This window comes from Sceloporus occidentalis, unplaced genomic scaffold (assembly GCF_023333645.1).
Source record: "Sceloporus occidentalis isolate IW3139 unplaced genomic scaffold, rSceOcc1.0.p SCAF_9, whole genome shotgun sequence".
Lineage (NCBI taxonomy): Eukaryota > Metazoa > Chordata > Lepidosauria > Squamata > Phrynosomatidae > Sceloporus > Sceloporus occidentalis.
In genome coordinates this window covers 26,007,727-26,024,563 of record NW_028316989.1, presented here as the reverse complement: position 1 = coordinate 26,024,563, position 16,837 = coordinate 26,007,727, and the positions used below count along the sequence as shown (strand labels likewise).

General features: G+C 50.9%; 1 protein-coding gene across 7 annotated transcripts in view; it reads left to right on the top strand.

Moving 5' to 3' along the window:
• The window catches only part of LOC149307085 (E3 ubiquitin-protein ligase NEDD4-like), a 62,854-nt gene that overhangs the window by 33,080 nt on the left and 12,937 nt on the right, over positions 1 to 16,837 (top strand). For all 7 annotated transcript variants that reach the window (XM_089538003.1, XM_089538000.1, XM_089537998.1 and 4 more), the window contains 12 exons: positions 1,073 to 1,175; positions 1,875 to 2,035; positions 2,473 to 2,590; positions 2,676 to 2,843; positions 5,720 to 5,785; positions 6,547 to 6,666; positions 7,711 to 7,935; positions 8,169 to 8,246; positions 8,412 to 8,466; positions 8,556 to 8,614; positions 9,402 to 9,467; positions 9,983 to 10,212. In XM_089538003.1, the coding sequence (XP_089394129.1) occupies positions 1,110 to 1,175; positions 1,875 to 2,035; positions 2,473 to 2,590; positions 2,676 to 2,843; positions 5,720 to 5,785; positions 6,547 to 6,666; positions 7,711 to 7,935; positions 8,169 to 8,246; positions 8,412 to 8,466; positions 8,556 to 8,614; positions 9,402 to 9,467; positions 9,983 to 10,212 (1,412 nt within the window). In that variant the 5' untranslated portion in view covers positions 1,073 to 1,109. The remainder of the gene's footprint in view (positions 1 to 1,072; positions 1,176 to 1,874; positions 2,036 to 2,472; positions 2,591 to 2,675; positions 2,844 to 5,719; positions 5,786 to 6,546; positions 6,667 to 7,710; positions 7,936 to 8,168; positions 8,247 to 8,411; positions 8,467 to 8,555; positions 8,615 to 9,401; positions 9,468 to 9,982; positions 10,213 to 16,837) is intronic.

Below are 16,837 nucleotides of genomic sequence, written 5' to 3'. Positions count from 1 at the left end.
CCACCCACTTGTGGCAAATTCCATGTTGAGGATTATTAGGAAAGGAACAGAACATGAAAGTGCCGGAATCATTATGTCTTTGCAGGAATTTATCGTGTCCATGCATCTGGTTTGCTATGTAGTATTTTCCTGGTCAGGACACCTCAAAGAGGATTCTGCAGAACTGGGAGCTGCAGAAAAGGGACTCCATTATGCAGGAGGGTTGCACTGTTTGGAAGGGGAGGGTTATTTTATTTTGGGAGGAAAGATAAGTAAGGGGAGGTGAAATGGGGGGGAGGGGAATGAGGCCTGGGACCGAGAAGGTGGAGGAGGAGATACTTGTCTCTCTCACAGTTGTAATACTATAATCCATTGGCAGAAGATGAATGGTGGAGGTTCCAAACAAGCCAAAGGCATGTTCCTTTGGGAGTCAGCCTCTCCAGTACTCTTGTTACCAGGTCTTTTTCCCATGGTTGATGCCAGAGGCAGTCTCCCCTGAAAACTGGTCCCTGGGGAGCACAGAGGAGGATTGCTATGGCCATCTTGTGGGCTTAATGCCATTGAGGACAGAATGCCTGAAAGACGAAGAGCCCTCCTTCCGACCACCATCTTGAGGGGGAGAGAGGCAGGCCAGCAACAACAGGCCTCGCCTGAAAGACTATGAGCCCTCCTTCTGACCACCATCTTGAGGGGGAGAGAGGCCTATGTGAGAGAGCAGATGAGCTGGACTTTCCCCCATCCCTATTGTCATTCCCTTCTCCTTTTGACCATCCATTAAGAACCTAAGCCCTTCCTCCATTCCATCTGCTTTGGTCCAGGCCTCGGAGGTAGAGAAGGACTGCTGGACCTAATCCCCTTCCCCACCACCTCCTTTTGTGTCGTGTCTTTTTAGATTGTAAGCCTGTGGGCAGGGAACTGTCTAACTAAAAGGTTTTATGTACAGTGCTGTGTAAATTTACAGCACTTTATAAATAAAGGTTAATAATAATAATAATAATAATAATAATAATAATAATATGCTGCATTAAGGGGGCATTGGGACCAATCCAGCACAGCGCTGCCTGAGATCATCAAAGTTTTCTTTATGTTGCAGTCATAAATCCCGTGTGAAAGGGCACCTCAGGTTAAAAATGACCTACTTACCTAAAAATAATGGAACTGAAGAAGAAGGCACACAACAGGCTGAAGAGCCGGAGGTGAGTGTCAGGCTGTGCTGTACATTGGGGCAGAAACAACTGTGATGGGGTTGGGGGCCATTTTTGTTCCTCTGGGAATTGCATAGATTGTCAGAAATGCCCCCACCCTCATGGCTTTGTTTATCTGGACTACTGACTTGTTGAAATGACATCTGGACTGGCTGATTCCCATCCTTTGGTTTCTCCCGTCATCTTGATGGAAAACCTGTGACTGACCTGGATTGGATTAATGAACTACCCAGAGGCTCTTGCACTCCAGCCACCTGATTCCTGGGTATCTTGCTAACCGGAGCATCAGACAGTTGTGTGGGATGGGTGGGTGCGAAGGAGAATGTGACTTGCCCATGGTCACCCAGTGAGTTTCCATGGTTGAGCAGGATTATACACCCCGCTGGTATTACCTGTTCCATATTTCTTAGATTTATACATCCAACAAAGTAATTTGAGCTGGAAATATCACAGAAGGTATCTGCGTTGATTGAGATTTGTTTACCAATAACATAGGGGTCATTGTAAATCCCAGGTAACATGGTTGTATATAGCGGTATCCCTAATCCTGAATACACTTTGATACTTTGTAAATCAGATGGGAGCCATTTTTGGTGTCCCATCAGGCTGACTCTCTTTTAAAGACCTGACTGAACTGGGATCTGAAGGCAGCCATGTGCCATGACAGTGTGTTGTTCCTCTTGTGCGCAGCCTGGCTGGATTGTGCTGGACCAACCGGAGGCCCCTCACCCATTGCAGGAGCCCCAGTCCACGCTGCCCCTTGGCTGGGAAGAGAGGCAGGATGTCCTGGGCCGGACCTACTACGTCAACCACGATTCAAGAAGAACCCAGTGGACCAGGCCCACTGCCCAGTAAGTCAGTGGCTGGTCTGCTCAGGGGAGCGTAAGGGTCTCTGTCTTGGGAAATAATGAGGATGCTTCACCTGGCTATTAGGTGTGTCTAAATGGAAACCACCCTCCTCCTTTTCCTAATATCTGCTGCTGAAAGAAAATATGAGTCTCTTTAAATTAGAATCAAAGTGGGCAGGTGGCTTTGCACCCTTAGAAGCCCATTCCTTCAGACTAGTTAATTTCTAACCCCATGTTAGTCATTAGTTTACAGTGAGTTTCACTCATTCGCACTCATGAAAATACTGTGATATGTCTTATGTTAGGTCTCTTTCAAGCATTGCTGCAGTGTGTCCAACTTGTTCCTTTACCTTTTGCTCTCTTGAAATACTTGGAAGTGTCAGAGTTCATCCACACCTAACCTGAGTTGCTGTAACAGCCCTTCTTTGTTTTGGAAACAGGGACACAAGGCCTGACACAGAAAACAGCAGTCTTCAGTTGGAGGTCCAGCGTGCTTTTGCACATCGGCATCAAATAACAGAGGAAGCTGAGAATCTTGTTAACAGGGAATCTCCTGAGGTGAGCACCTTACTCCTTGGGTAGCTTTTTGATGCATAAAATGTCATTAAGGTTGAAATTCTGTTAATATTTTTTTTTTTGAAAGAGTTGGGAAATCATAACAGAAGATGAAGCAACCATGTACAACAACCAGAGTCCCCAGGCAGCCATGCATCAGGGCAGCTCGGATGCAGAAACTTACCTGGCGGAGGAACTGAGCGCTCAGCTCATTGTCTCTGGCTGCTCAGGGGCTGACCAGGCAGCTTCCTCCACGGTAAGCACCTTTGTTGATCCATCAAACAGGGTGTGTTTTGAGCAGTGAGGTCTCTTTATGAATGAATGAATGAATGAATGAATGAATGAGATTTATTTATATACCGCCATTCCTTCGATCACGGCGGTTTACAAGATAATAATAAAATACAATACAGCATAAAACAAAATTACAGATAGAAATTTGACCACGAAACACCCCCATATTAAACTGTATAATAAAGTACATCATTAAGAATCCATCATTCATACCTAATGATTAAAACCAGTTAAAATCAGTAAACAATCTAAACAACACGCAATACACAAGAAAGATGACAGTCAGGACATGTCCGGAAAGGCTTGGCGGAATAAATGAGTCTTGAGATTTTTCTTAAATGACTCCAGGGAGGGGGCCGAGCGGAGCTCATCAGGGAGAGAGTTCCAAGACTGCGGGGCCACCACAGAGAAAGCCCTTTGCGCAGTCCCTACGTATCTCATCTTTGGAACTCTCAAAAGTTTTTTCCCACCTGACCTGAGAGTGCGGGGCGGATTGTATGGGGAGAGGTGGTCCTCCAAGTATTCTGGGCCCAAGCCATTTAGGGCTTTATAGGTAATAACCAACACCTTGTATTGAGCCCGTAAGCGGATTGGCAGCCAATGCAGATCTTTCAGTACGGGTGTTATGTGGCTGGCCCTGGAACTACCAGTGACCAGCCTTGCGGCCATATTTTGAACCAACTGCAGCTTCCGAGTTTGGTACAAGGGTTGCCCCATGTAGAGCGCATTACAGAAATCAAGTCGAGAGGTTACCAGTGCATGTACTACTGTTTCAAGGTCTCCCCGGTCCAGGTAGGGATGCAGCTGGCGTATCAGCCGAAGCTGATAGCAGGTGCTTCTAACCGTCGCATCCACCCGAGGAGTCAGGTGAAGCGACGAGTCCAGAAGCACCCCCAAACTGCGAACAGTGTCCTTCACGGGGAGCGTGACCCCGTTCAGGACCGGTGGACAAATTTCCTTTCCAAGACCAGGAGAGCCTATCGCAAGTACTTCCGTTTTCTCTGGATTCAGGCTGAGTCTGTTTTCCCTCATCCAGCCCATTACCGACTCCAGACAGGCATTGAGTGGAGAGATGCCATCCTTAGTACTGCATCAGTCGGAGACACAGAGAAGACTGTTTGGGTGTCATCAGCGTACTGTTAACACCACGCCCCGTGTCTCCGGATGATCTCTCCCAGCGGCTTCATGTAAATGTTAAATAGCATAGGGGACAAGATCACTCCCTGAGGGACCCCAGACGTCAGGGCCCTCCTATCGGAACGACAGTCCTCCAGCTCCACCATCTGGAACCTACCTGAGAGGTAGGAACGGAACCACTGTAAAGCAGTGCCCCCGATTCCCAACTCCCCCAGGCGATCCAGAAGGATACCATGGTCGATGGTATCGAAGGCCGCAGAGATGTCCAAGAGCACTAACAGGGACACGCTACCCCCGTCCATGCCCAGACGGAGATCATCGGCTAAGGCAACCATGGCAGTCTCAACTTCATAGCCCGCCCGGAAACCGGTTTGAAATGGGTCCAGATAATCCGTCTCCTCCAAGACCCTCTGTAGCTGGGAGGCAACCGCTCTCTCGATCACCTTCCCTAAAAATGGCAGCAGTGACACAGGCCGATAATTATTTCGAATTAGGGGGTCAAGGGAGGGCTTCTTTAATAAAGGTTTTACAATGGCCGTTTTGAGATTAGATGAAAAACGGCCCTCCCCAAATGATGAATTGATAATACGACACAGCATTTCTGTTGTCGCCGTTCCCCCCTGAACTGCCAGCCATGAAGGGCAGGGATCAAGAGAGCAGGTCGTCTTCCTAACGCTACCGAGGATCTTGTCCACATCCTCGGTACTTACAGACTCAAAATGATCCAGTACAACTGAGTCCACGGAAGCTCTGGACGCCTCTACTCTTGATTCTGAACCAATAACAGCGTCAAGATCAGCTCTTAGCCGAGAGATTTTATCCGCGAAGAAGTTGTTAAACTCGTCACAGCAGGCTTTAGATGGCTCCAATAGTGGGTTCAGGGGGGGAGCCAACTGAGTGAGCTCTCTCACCACCCTGAACAGCTCTGCTGGACGCGACTCCGCGGACGCAATACGTGCAGCATAGAACGAATTCTTAGCTGCACCTATTGCCACTCCGTAGGCCTCCGTAGGCCTTCAAATGAGACTCTAGGAGTGTCTTGTCGGCTAAGTCCTGATGTGTCCGCCATTTGCGCTCTAGTCGTTGCGCAACCCGCTTCCTTGCCCGGAGATCTTCCGTATACCAGACGCACACACATACACATACACACTGATCAAGACTGTGCAACACAATAGCTTCTCAGTTGCTGGTGTGTTCAGAAACAGCTATAATTCTGTCACATGTTTGGAGTGGTTTGGGCAAATTGGCATGCTGCACTGTTGATCTTTTGTATTTGTTTAAGAACTCAGATAACTTGTAAGCAGTAGCTGAAGGGTGTGCCTTAACTTCTACCCTTAGCCCTGACTGGAGCATGGTGAGGGTTTCTGTCTGTGCCTGTAGACATGTGTTTTCACGCAGGGATGGGGAAGATGCTTCACCCAGGAGCATTCTTGAACTGAATATTCTGAGCATAAACACAGCAGGAGCTTCCCATAAGGGACCTGGGCCACCCTGCTGTGTGTGTCTATCCTCTTGTCATTGCAGTTGCTGTAGAGCAGGATGGGTAAAAGTGTGTCCCTCCAGACCTGGTTGGACTGCAGCTCTCAGTAGACCTCATTTTTGCATGTGCTGGCAATGGGGTTGATGGGTTCACCAGCCCAGAGCTGCCTTGACCTGCCTCTAAAAGCTTTTTTTTGTTTTGTTCTTACCTTCTCCTTCAAGAATGACTTTAGCAGAAGAGCTGCCCCACAGACTTGCCGCCTTGAGGAGCATCCGGCGCTTCCTGTTGTAAGTGATACTTGGGGCTATCCTACCCAATTGCCCTCAGTCCAGATCTATTCACATTGCCTCGCCATGTTGCACATGCATTCAGTCTTGCTGCTGCACATATGGGGGAGTTTTAGAATGCTAAACACTTTGGTGTCACTGAAAAACCAGGGCCTTAAGATTCAAAGGGTTAAAGACTGTAGTTGCAGAGTTTATAATCTGTTGTTACTTATTTAAAAAGCATAAAAATGATGCATTTAAAGGGATATTAAATGAAGCAGCTATCCAACTGTGCTGTATGACAGGAATCACTTAGAGAATGAACCTCTGTCCTACCAACTCATCTTCTAGAAGTAATTGACAGATGTGTTGCAGGACAGGTGTGTGTGTGTGTTGGAGTGGTGGAGTTTGATATCGAGGAAAAGGAACCCAGAGAGAGGGAAGTAGGCATAAGCAGGAACCAGTAATGAGGAAATGGGGGTATTCTTACAAATTGGAAGAAAGATGGGAGTCTGGATGATATTTCAACATGGGTTTGAGATGCTTAATGGCAGAAATCAAAGGGGAGTCTTGGAGATGGGGCAAAGAATCCGCACAGGTGAAGGTTTAGGGGAGAATGAGGGAGTGCTGAAGACAAGGAGGAGGAGGGCTTCCAGTTCAGCCAGCAAAGAGCTTGGAGCATGGTTCCTAACAAAATACTCAGGGATTTTTACGCTCAGCACAGGGGAAATTCCATTGTAGCCTTTGCCGGCTAATTTTAATAATGTCTCTCCTAATTCCAGTTACTGCCTACCTCATCGGGGCTGCCTCCTGGCTGGGAAGTGAGGAAAGATGAGAAAGGAAGATCTTACTATATTGACCACAATTCCCAAACGACCACCTGGAAGAAGCCAGCCCTCCAGGTACATTCTCTTGGACCCATTAGGTTTGGGGTGGAGGTGGGTCCCGGTGCCTGGCTGTTGGTGTGCTCCTTGGCAAATTCTTCCATCCCAGTGTGGGACCCATGGCAGCTCCAGTGTGCCAGTGGGGCTTGGAGCCTCCCTGTGTCCAGAGAACTGTTATCTCCCTTCCAGCTCCCTTGCATGCCTTCTGCCTCGTTTGCCATTGGTGTGACAAGGCCATGCCGTTTGTATGTGCTTCAGTGTGGGGAGTTCTGGACACACACCTATTTCTGGATAATTAGATAAGGACCTGTTACAGTTGGTCCTGTGATTCACAGATTGTGCATCCATGGGTTCAACCATCTACAGACTGGGAAAAAAAAACTTCTAAAGTAAACCTTGATTTATATAAGGCACACCATTTTACAATGCCATAGTCTATCATGGGACTTGAGCATCCATAGCTTTTGGTGTCCCTGGGGGTCCTAGAACTAAACCTCGGCAGATACCAAGGGCCCACTGTAGAGTCAGTATGTCTCCTTAGTCCTGGGAATAACAGTCTATGAAAAATGCCTCTGATTCTGACAGTTTGAGCTGCTGGAGGAAGGAGGGTTGTGGTCCCATCATTCTCAAAACATAAAAATCCCCATTCCTCCGCCCGCAATTTCCAGGCCAGAGAATGTGGGGAGCAGGGCAAGGAAAGGCTGGGCTGGGCCAGGGACCCCAGGGAGCTGCTTGTCAGAAGGAAGCCAGGTAGGGAAGGGCATGGATTGGCAGAGCAGTGGTCTGGCCAGGCAGGAGAGGCACCCGTGCAGCAGACAAGCTACTTTTGTTCCTGGACTAAATGGAGAGCTTCTACAGCTGGTGAATGGTGGGCATTAGCTGAGATGGTAGCAAGTGCTCAGTCATGAGGAGCCCATGGGATTGCCCCTTCCCACTTCAGAGCAAGGACTTCAAAGACAGGGCAGCCCACAGCTCAGCCTCTCTCGCTTGTGGCAGTGAGCAAGAGGCCCTGGGAGGCCTCCCCTCCTGCCTGGCTCTTCTCACGTTCCCTCTTTCCAATAGACGGGAGTGGATGTAGGTCAGCAGGCCACAGTAGCAGCAGCAACAACAGCAGCAGCAGCTCCAGGGCCTTCTGCCAAGCAGGCCTTGGATGGCTCCTTGCAGCAGCCCTTGCATCCAGAAGCCCCAGAAATGGACCAGGGCTTCCTCCCCAAAGGCTGGGAAGTTCGCAGCGCACCCAACGGCAGGCTCTTTTTCATTGATCACAACACCAAAACGACAACATGGGTAGGTTGCTTCCTGTGATAGCTGTTTTTTTCTGTGTTTTTGTCTCTATGGAGTCAAGCAGTACTAGATTTGTAATGTGGAAACCTCACATCTTAGTCTGTGGGGAGCTACTCTTCTAATTCTGTTTACCTCTGTTCATGGAAGAGTAGTGTTAAATGTTCCTAGTGTGGAAGTGATCTTAAATGCCCCTTGTTAAAGCAACAATACATTGTTGGTATTCTCTTTTGTCAAAGGATGACCCCAGACTGAAAATTCCAGCTCATGTGAGGAGAAAGACGTCTTTAGATCCTGGAGATCTTGGTCCTTTACCAGTAAGCGTCCCTTCCTTTCTTTAAATATTTGCTTCAGTTTCTTCAAGCACTGTTAAACATGTACATTCAAAACCCTGCCACTGCAATCTCTGTGGAGTCCTACAACCTTGTCTGTCTTTAAGCATCCTGCCAGTGAGTTTTCATGAATGTCCCCCTTTTCTTCAGCCTGGCTGGGAGGAGAGGACACATACAGATGGAAGAACGTTCTACATAAACCACAGTACGTAGAGCATACAATGCTGACCTTATCTCCCAGTTGTTGCTTGAATCTCGTGATGGAGCTAATGCATGTATGTCTTGTGTTTGCAGACACAAAAAAGACTCAGTGGGAGGATCCTCGCTTGCAGAACATAGCAATCACTGGACCAGTAAGATTACCAATGTGATAATCCTGTTAGCTAGCCAAAATCTGCAGGAGTCCCTTAAATTCTGACATACAAATTGTCTGCAGGTTGGAGGCTTCACCTGCCATGTAATCTGTAAACCTCTTAGATTTAAGAACTTCAGGAGGGCTCAGAGGGGTCCTTACAATTACAAGGAAAGGTCAAGGCAGCAAATGAGTGATGATGAAGTTCAGAGCTCTGCATGGAGCCAAGTCGGTGGGATTGAGCTGAAGAGGAGAGGTGTTCCTCAGACCAGCAGCTTGAGGACCTCTTTAGCTATGTTCCTGGCAATGGGACCATCCCCTCAGGGAAATCCGAGGCTCAAGCCAGTCTATTCAGGCAGCTGCACCAAAACTTTGGTGGAGGCCTCTTCTAGAAACTGTTCCATGAGGGTCTTTCTTGCCCCAGGCCCTCCGAGGTGACCGGTGGGACCCACTCCTATTCTTGAGCAAAAAACCCATAAAGGACTGTTTAAGCAGCTAAGTGGATGTGTGTTTGAGAGGAAAAGAAAGAATGATGGATTCAAGAGTGACTTCCAGAAAATGAAAAGCTGGTTCTTTAACATGTTCAGATTGGCATTCTTTTAAAAAGTGAGCTAGAACTGTAGACGGAAGTATCAGGATTGCAGGATAAACTTACGCTGCTGCCCAAAGTGCTCCTGTCTCCTCCTGAGAGGGTTCTCCTGCCTTGAGGCAGAAATGCTTGAGGATGAATGCGGGGGGACCTGGTGTTCTAATTCTCCTCCCCATCCTTTCCCCCCCCCCCCCCAAAGGCTGTGCCTTATTCCAGAGACTATAAGAGGAAGTATGAATTCTTCAGAAAGAAGTTTAAAAATCAAGTAAGTTATAGAAAGCGATCTGTTTCTTTTCAGGCAACAACCTGTTTTTTAATGCATGCCTAACTTTGTAAATGGTCTTTTTCTAACATTTTGACCATGTGGAATGGGATTCTGATAAGAGAAATATTTCCGTCAGTAATGGGAAGAACAGCAAAGAGTCTTCCTGGTTCCTTGGAGACTTAATTCATAAGTCTCATGTACTAATTTGACACCAGCTTTTGTGATCCCCAGTCCACTTCTCCTCATGTGCTGTGTTAGTTTTAAAGGCTAAAACTTGCTGATCCTGAGAGTACCACAGGACTCTTCATCGTTTTTGTTTCTTCAGACTAATCTGGAAATTGATATAACATGGATTTTAAGGTATACTAGAATGTATTATGCCTTTTCCATTAAATTTTTCTTGAAATAAGTGCAGAAACCAACAGTCTGTCCTTACCAATTTTTTTAAGTGTTGTCATATCTTTGCAATCTGTGGCTAATGACTCTTAACACTCACTCCTCCTGTTCTCTCACAGAGTGATATTCCAAACAAGTTTGAAATGAAACTTCACCGTTCCACAATCTTTGAAGACTCTTACAAAAGAATTATCTCTGTGAAGAAGCCTGAATATCTCAAAGCCAGACTTTGGATTGAATTTGATGGTGAAAAGGGCTTAGACTACGGAGGAGTTGCCAGGGAATGGTTCTTCTTCCTTTCCAAGGAAATGTTCAATCCTTACTATGGACTGTTTGAGTATTCTGCCACGTAAGTAAAAGCCTGGCCATCCTTGTGCAAGTGTGACATCGTGGATGGCTTAAATGGCCAAAGAGTCTGGATGCCAGCCAGACTTTTTCTCCTTAATGCCAGCCAGACTTTTCCTCCTTAATGGGTTATTCCCCATTGCCAACCTTGTTTGTAGAAAAAGAGACATTCGCTTAAGCATAGTTACTGCATGTTTCTTCTTCGTGGTCTCTGCGAATCATACAAATGGGTTTCACTGCGCCTGCGCAGTGCTGTTCGGAAACTTCTGGAATCACTGGGCAAAGTTTACTTTGCAACATATAGAAACTTTTTGGCGGTAACTCCGCCCACCCGTTATAAGGCCCTTGCCTTCCCACTCTTTTCCCCAGTTCTTTTTTCCGCCGCGCTAGCTGCTTCAGGGAACTTCGATCGCTTTAGCTTGCAATCGGAATCACTTTCACTTTTGACCTCGGACCGTCTCTTGACCATTCTTTGTCTCTCACCCCTGGTAACTTCGAACTCTTGGACTGTTGACCTCGTTTCTGGACTTTCCCTTTCAACTTGTCGACTTCGGAAAATGCCTGCTCCACTTAAGAAGTGTGATGTCTGCGGGGGCAAGGTGCCCATCCAGGACCCACACTCCTCCTGCCTCCTTTGCTTGGGCAAGGACCATGATACGAAGGCTTGCCCGCTCTGCAAGTCCCTCTCATCCCAGGCTTGCAAGAACTGTGAGTCCCGGCTGACTTCGGCCATTGCTCTGGGCAAGGTTCAGGAGGGAGGCCCCCGTCCATCATCGGCTCCTTCGGCTCCGCCGCCTGCCTCATCTTCCTGGGCGAGTGTGTCCAGCGTGGTGTGTGCCCCGCCGATGACAGGATCGTCCACCACCACCGATGTGGCCCATGGTTCACATAAACCCAGTGCCACCGACAAGCCCTCCAAGTGCCCCCACAAGCAGTCGGGGACTGAGGGTACCGAGCCCAGGGCAAAATCCGGGAGGAAGCCATCCCCGGAGGGCTCACGCATGAAGGATCGCGCGGAGGCCTCGTTGGTCCTCCAAGGTGTCATCGAAGGCATCTCGACACGCCTCCAAGCTGCCCGAGACGGGGGCATCCTCTTCGAGAAAGGCTGCACCGGTGGAAAAGGCGAAGACATCTAAGCCTCAATCCACGGGAGCCGTTGTCCTGCTGGACCTGCCGGACAACCCTTTCCTCCCCCCCGAGGATCGGGCCGAGACGCCGCGGTCGTCTAAGAAGAGGCACCACAAGGAGGCACCTGAAGGCTCCGCACCAAAGAGGTCCAAGCCCTCCAAGGACCACACCGGGTCAGAGGTCTCCTCCAAGGGAAAGGAGCGCGCTTCCCACAAGCAACACTCCCCGACGAAGAAGGCTCCAACACCAGCCTCTTCGCGCCCTGATGGCTCCTCCGCCTCGCATGCGGCCGCTCTCCTGGACACACCGCTGCCGTCGACGGTCGACTTTGCCCGCGCCGATGCGGAAGCAGCTGAGCTCCCTCGGAGACTGTCACCTCCTCCTTCTATCCATTCGGAGGTCGACGAACCAATGGAGAGGGACACTGACATGTTTTTTGACGCCGAATCCGGGAGATGCCGAGGGAGACTGCCTTCAGGGTGTTCACCTGGCTCAACTTGCGCTCGGTGGCCCCCCAAGATGACGAGCCTGCTCCTTCCCACGCGACGGCCTCAGCCTCTGCACCACGACGCTCCCCGACGGAACCATCGGCCCTGCAGATCCCGGCGCGTTCAGCAACTCGAGTCAGGGTCCCGGACATCCCGCTTACCTTGGACACCGACTCCGAGGAGGAGCCCTTGCTGCTGTTGGGGGAGCCCTCGGACGACGACGACACCTCCGTCCAGGCTTCTCCGCAGCGAATGCACCACCCGGAGCCTTCCTCCCTGACGGATGATGTGCGCTCCTTTAACGAGCACATCATTAAGATGGCAAGGGCCCTGGACATTGAGCTCTCCTACCCCGAGGAGGAGGCTCGGGATCCTGTGAAACGTCGGGTGCATGGCCGGGTGCCCACGCCTCCCTCCATCCCGCTGCTGCCCTCCCTTGAGTCCATTGTCCGGAGGTCGTGGGATGCGCCAGCTTCCCTCGTTGGATCGTCCAGGAAGATCGAGTCCCTCTACCGGATCTCCCCGTCGAGTTGCTCTTAGTTGGCCGAACACCCTAAGCAGAACTCGGCTATCGTAGAGGGGGCTCAGCAGGGCTTCGTCCCCAAACAGGCAACTTCCCCAGTCGACCGGGAAGCGAAGAAAGTTGATGGTCTGGCAACGAAGGCCTACTCGGCAGCGGCCCTCGCAGTCAAGGCCATCAACTATAACGCCTGCATGGGGGCGTACATCCAGACCCTCATGGAGGGGATCTCGCCACTCGTCCCGGACGTCCCAGACGAAACCCAGCGACGCCTGGTAGAGATCCGTGATGAGGCCCATTCGATCGGGAGCTGGCTCATTACCGCCTCCAGAAATGTGGCTGACTGTGCGGGACGGGCGATGTCGGCTTCGTAGGCTCTGCGCCGGCATGCGTGGCTGAGGGGTTCGGACCTCAATGCCAACGTCAAGTCAGCCATAGAGGACATGCCCCTGGATGGTAGCGGCCTCTTCCACGCCGAGACCGACGAGCGCCTGAACCGCAAGTTCAGAATGAAGGCAGTAGCGAAGAAGCACAGGATGTCATCGGCTCCCATCTCGCCCTTCAGAAAGAGGCAGCGCCCATGGCAGCCGCAAGGTCAGTCACAGGGGGCCTTCCAACAAGACTGGCAACCTCAGCAGCAGGGCTCCCAGAGACGCCGGTACTCCTCTCAGTCCTCCTCCTCCTCTGACCGTTGCAACTTTCCTTCCCGGTACCGAAAGTCCCGCCGGCAGGACACCGACCAGGGGAAGAAGAGAGCCTGAAGGGTTGCAGCGCGCTTCGTCTCTCCTTTTTTCTTTTTGGACATTTTAAGGCCCTTTGTCACCACCTGGGCCTCCATTACAACGGACTCGTGGGTCCTCAACATCGTCCGTAGGGGTTATGCCCTTGAGTTCCAAGAGCTCCCCCCAACCGGAGCCTTCATGTCCACTCACCCCTCGGTCACCCTTCTCGACGAAGTGCGCACTTTGCTGGACAAGGGGGCAATCTCCCCTTTACCGCCCGAACAATGCTCCAGGGCTTTTTTCTCCAGGTACTTCACGGTACCGAAGGCGGATGGGGGCATCAGACCCATCTTGGACTTGAGGGAGTTGAACCTTTTCCTTGAATACCGCCGGTTCCGGATGGCAACCTTGGCTTCTATAATGCCGCTTCTCCACCAGGGCCTGTGGTTCGCGACGGTCGACTTGAAGGATGCCTACTTCCACATCGGAATTCGGGAGTCCCACCGGAGATTCCTCGCCTTCGCCATCGGCTCCACCGTGTACCACTACAACGTGCTCCCCTTTGGCCTTGCCACGGCTCCGAGGGTCTTCACAAAGTGCATGGCACCAGTGGTGGGATACCTTCAATAGAAGGGCTACAGAGTCTTCCCGTACCTGGACAACTGGTTGTTTGCCGCAGACTCACAGCAGGAGCTCCGAGAGGCAGTCTCATTCGCCTTGCACCTTTTGGACTCCCTCGGACTGATTGTCAACGAAGAGAAGTTTCACTTCACTCCGACCTGACAGGCCAAGTTCATTGGAGCCATCCTCAACTCTGAAAGATGCTCCGCCTTTCTCCCTCCGGACCGTTTCCAGGCGTTGGTGGCATTGCTGAGGCCTTGCATCTCTCACAGAAGGGTGAGGGCCAGGGACGTCCAAGTGGCTCTGGGCCACATGGCGTCAACGACATTCGTGACACCGTGGGGAAGGCTTCGCCTCCGACCTCTGCAGTCCTGGTTCCTCTCAGTCTTCTCTCCGATGGAGGGCCCTCCTTCCAAGTGGCTCACGGTACCGAGACCGGTGGCCGCTTCACTGAGATGGTGGCTGGATGGCCGCAACATCTGCATCGGGATGCCCTTCCATCAACCTCAGCCTCAATTGACTTTGACAACCGATGCTTCCCTGGAAGGCTGGGGCGCCCACCTGCTCCACCTGGTTGTCAAGGACAAGTGGTCGACCCGGGACAAGCATTTCCACATCAATGCTTTGGAGATGCTCGCAGTCGAAAAGGCTTTGAGGGCATTCGAATTCGCTGTCGCAGGCAAGGTGGTCCTCCTGAGGACAGACAACACCACCGTGATGTATTACATCAACAAACAGGGAGGCACCAGATCCAAGACTCTGCTCGAGATTACTCTTCGCATTTGGGACTGGTGCATCCAGAGACAGGTGCTCCTCCAGGCGATTCACCTTCCAGGAGAGGACAACGAGTTGGCGGACCGCCTAAGCAGATCCCCTTCGGTGTGCCACGAGTGGAGGCTCCATCCGCAGACGGTCAGCGACCTGTTCGATCGGTGGGGAACCCCCCAAGTCGACCTCTTCACGACCGTATGGAACAGCCACTGTCCCCAGTTCTGCTCCAGGAGGCGAATGGACGGATCCCTCGGAGACGCGTTCGCCTTCCCTTGGTCGGGAGAGCTGCTCTACGCCTTCCCTCCCTTCCCTCTCATCATCAAGGTGGTGTCCAAGATGACAGCGGACCATTCGGATGTGATCCTGATCACTCCGTAGTGGCCGAGACAGCCCTGGTTCGCATCCCTTCTCCACCTCTCCAAGGGTTGCTTCCTCCGCCTCGACTTCCATCCCGACCTGCTGTCGATCCAGGACGGCCAGATTCTCCACCCGGACATCGAGAGCCTGCCGCTTGTGGCCTGGAGAATCCAGCCCTAGCCTCACTGCCGGGCGCGGTGAGGACGGTGATCCTGGCTGCGCAGAAGCCATCCACCCAGTGGTCCTATGCCCTGAAGTGGAGGAGGTTTAGCCTCTTCCTTGATCGAAAGGGCATGTCTCCTGCTCAAGTTTCCACTCCAGTAGTGCTGGAGTTTTTGATGGCACTGTTGGATGAGGGGTTGTGCCTCACATCCATCAAGTGCTACCTCTCTGCCATTTGTTCCAGGTACCAATTTGAGGGTAGGGCTTCCTTCTTTAGGGACCCCTTGGTGAAGGGGTTCCTGAAGGGTTGTTCCAACCTGCACCCTCCTGTGTCGGTACCGGTGCCGGCTTGGAGCTTGGAGGCAGTGCTGGCCGCCCTCCAATCCAAGCCCTTTGAACCGATGGCCACAGCGGACTTGAGACTACTGACTTGGAAAACCGCTTTTCTTGTGGCCATCACCTCTGCCCGCCGTGCGGGCGAACTCTGTGCCTTGTGGAGGGACCGGCCCTTCCTGAGGTTTCACAAGGACAAGGTGGTCCTTCGGACAGACATTACTTTCTTCCCTAAGGTTGTGTCTGCTTTCCACATGTGCCAGGACATTGTGTTGCCTACCCTCGCTTCCAATCCGACTTCGGATGCGGAGCGAAGCCTGCACTCTCTTGATGTCAGGAGAGCGCTGGCGTTTTACCAGGACAGAACTGCTGCCTCTGGTCGGTCCGAGAGACTTTTCCAATGCAACTCGGAACCGAAGAAGGGGTTGCCCATGTCTGCGCAGAGGTTTTCCAAATGGGTGGCTGGTACCATCCACCTCTGCTATGAACTGCTGGGCAAACCTCTCCCTGGCAGGGTTCGGTCCCACTCCACAAGAGCAGTGTCAGCATCCTCTGCATTTCTGTCGGGCATTCCCTTGGAGGATGTCTGTAAGGCTGCTGTCTGGTCCCAGCCATTGACTTTTATAAAGCACTATAGGCTGGACGCCAGAGCCATCCGAGACGCAGCTTTTGGGAGGGCTGTGTTGGTTTCAGGGTTGCATTGATTGCACTACTGATGGTTTGTGTTGTCAGCATTTATGTACATAATGCCACTGTTTAACATTCTGTTGAATGTTGATTTGCACAATTCCAATGGGACTGGTCTTGCATGACCTTTGATCCCCTTCTCAGGTTTTGCAATGATATTGCTGTGTTGAGTTTTTGTGCTTGAACAAAAGACTGACTCTTTTTATGGTTCAAGGCGTTTATTGTTGCAATAAATATACCCTTAGTTTACCATAGCTTTGGTTTCAGGACATTCCCTCCGCCACTTACCTAAGCTTGTCAGTCTAAACCCATTTGTATGATTCGCAGAGACCACAAAGAAGAAGGACAGGTTGCTTACCTGTAACAGTATTTCTTCGAGGGGTCATCTGCGAATACATACAAATCCCACCCATCCATCCCCTCAGTGTCCTGCTCTTATTGGCTCTTTCCATCGCCTGCTTGGCGGAAAAATTGCAGAACTGGGGAAAAGAGCAGGAAGGCAGGGGCCTTATAACGGGTGGGCGGAGTTACCGCCAAAAAGTTTCTGTATGTTGCAAAGTAAACTTTGCCCAGTGATTCCAGATGTTTCCGAACAGCACTGCGCAGGCGCATTGAAACCCATTTGTATGTATTCGCAGATGACCACTCGAAGAAATAATGTTACAGGTAAGCTACCTGTCCTTCCCCCTCCTCCTTGAAACTCCCCCAGACTTGAGGAAGAGACAGGTGTGCAACGTATTAAGAGGCAAAAGTGATGTGAAACCCAAGAATAGGAAGTGAATCCAACATGCCTCTCTTGTTTAGCCTTGGATGTTTCCCAGGTGGACATACCATGCCATG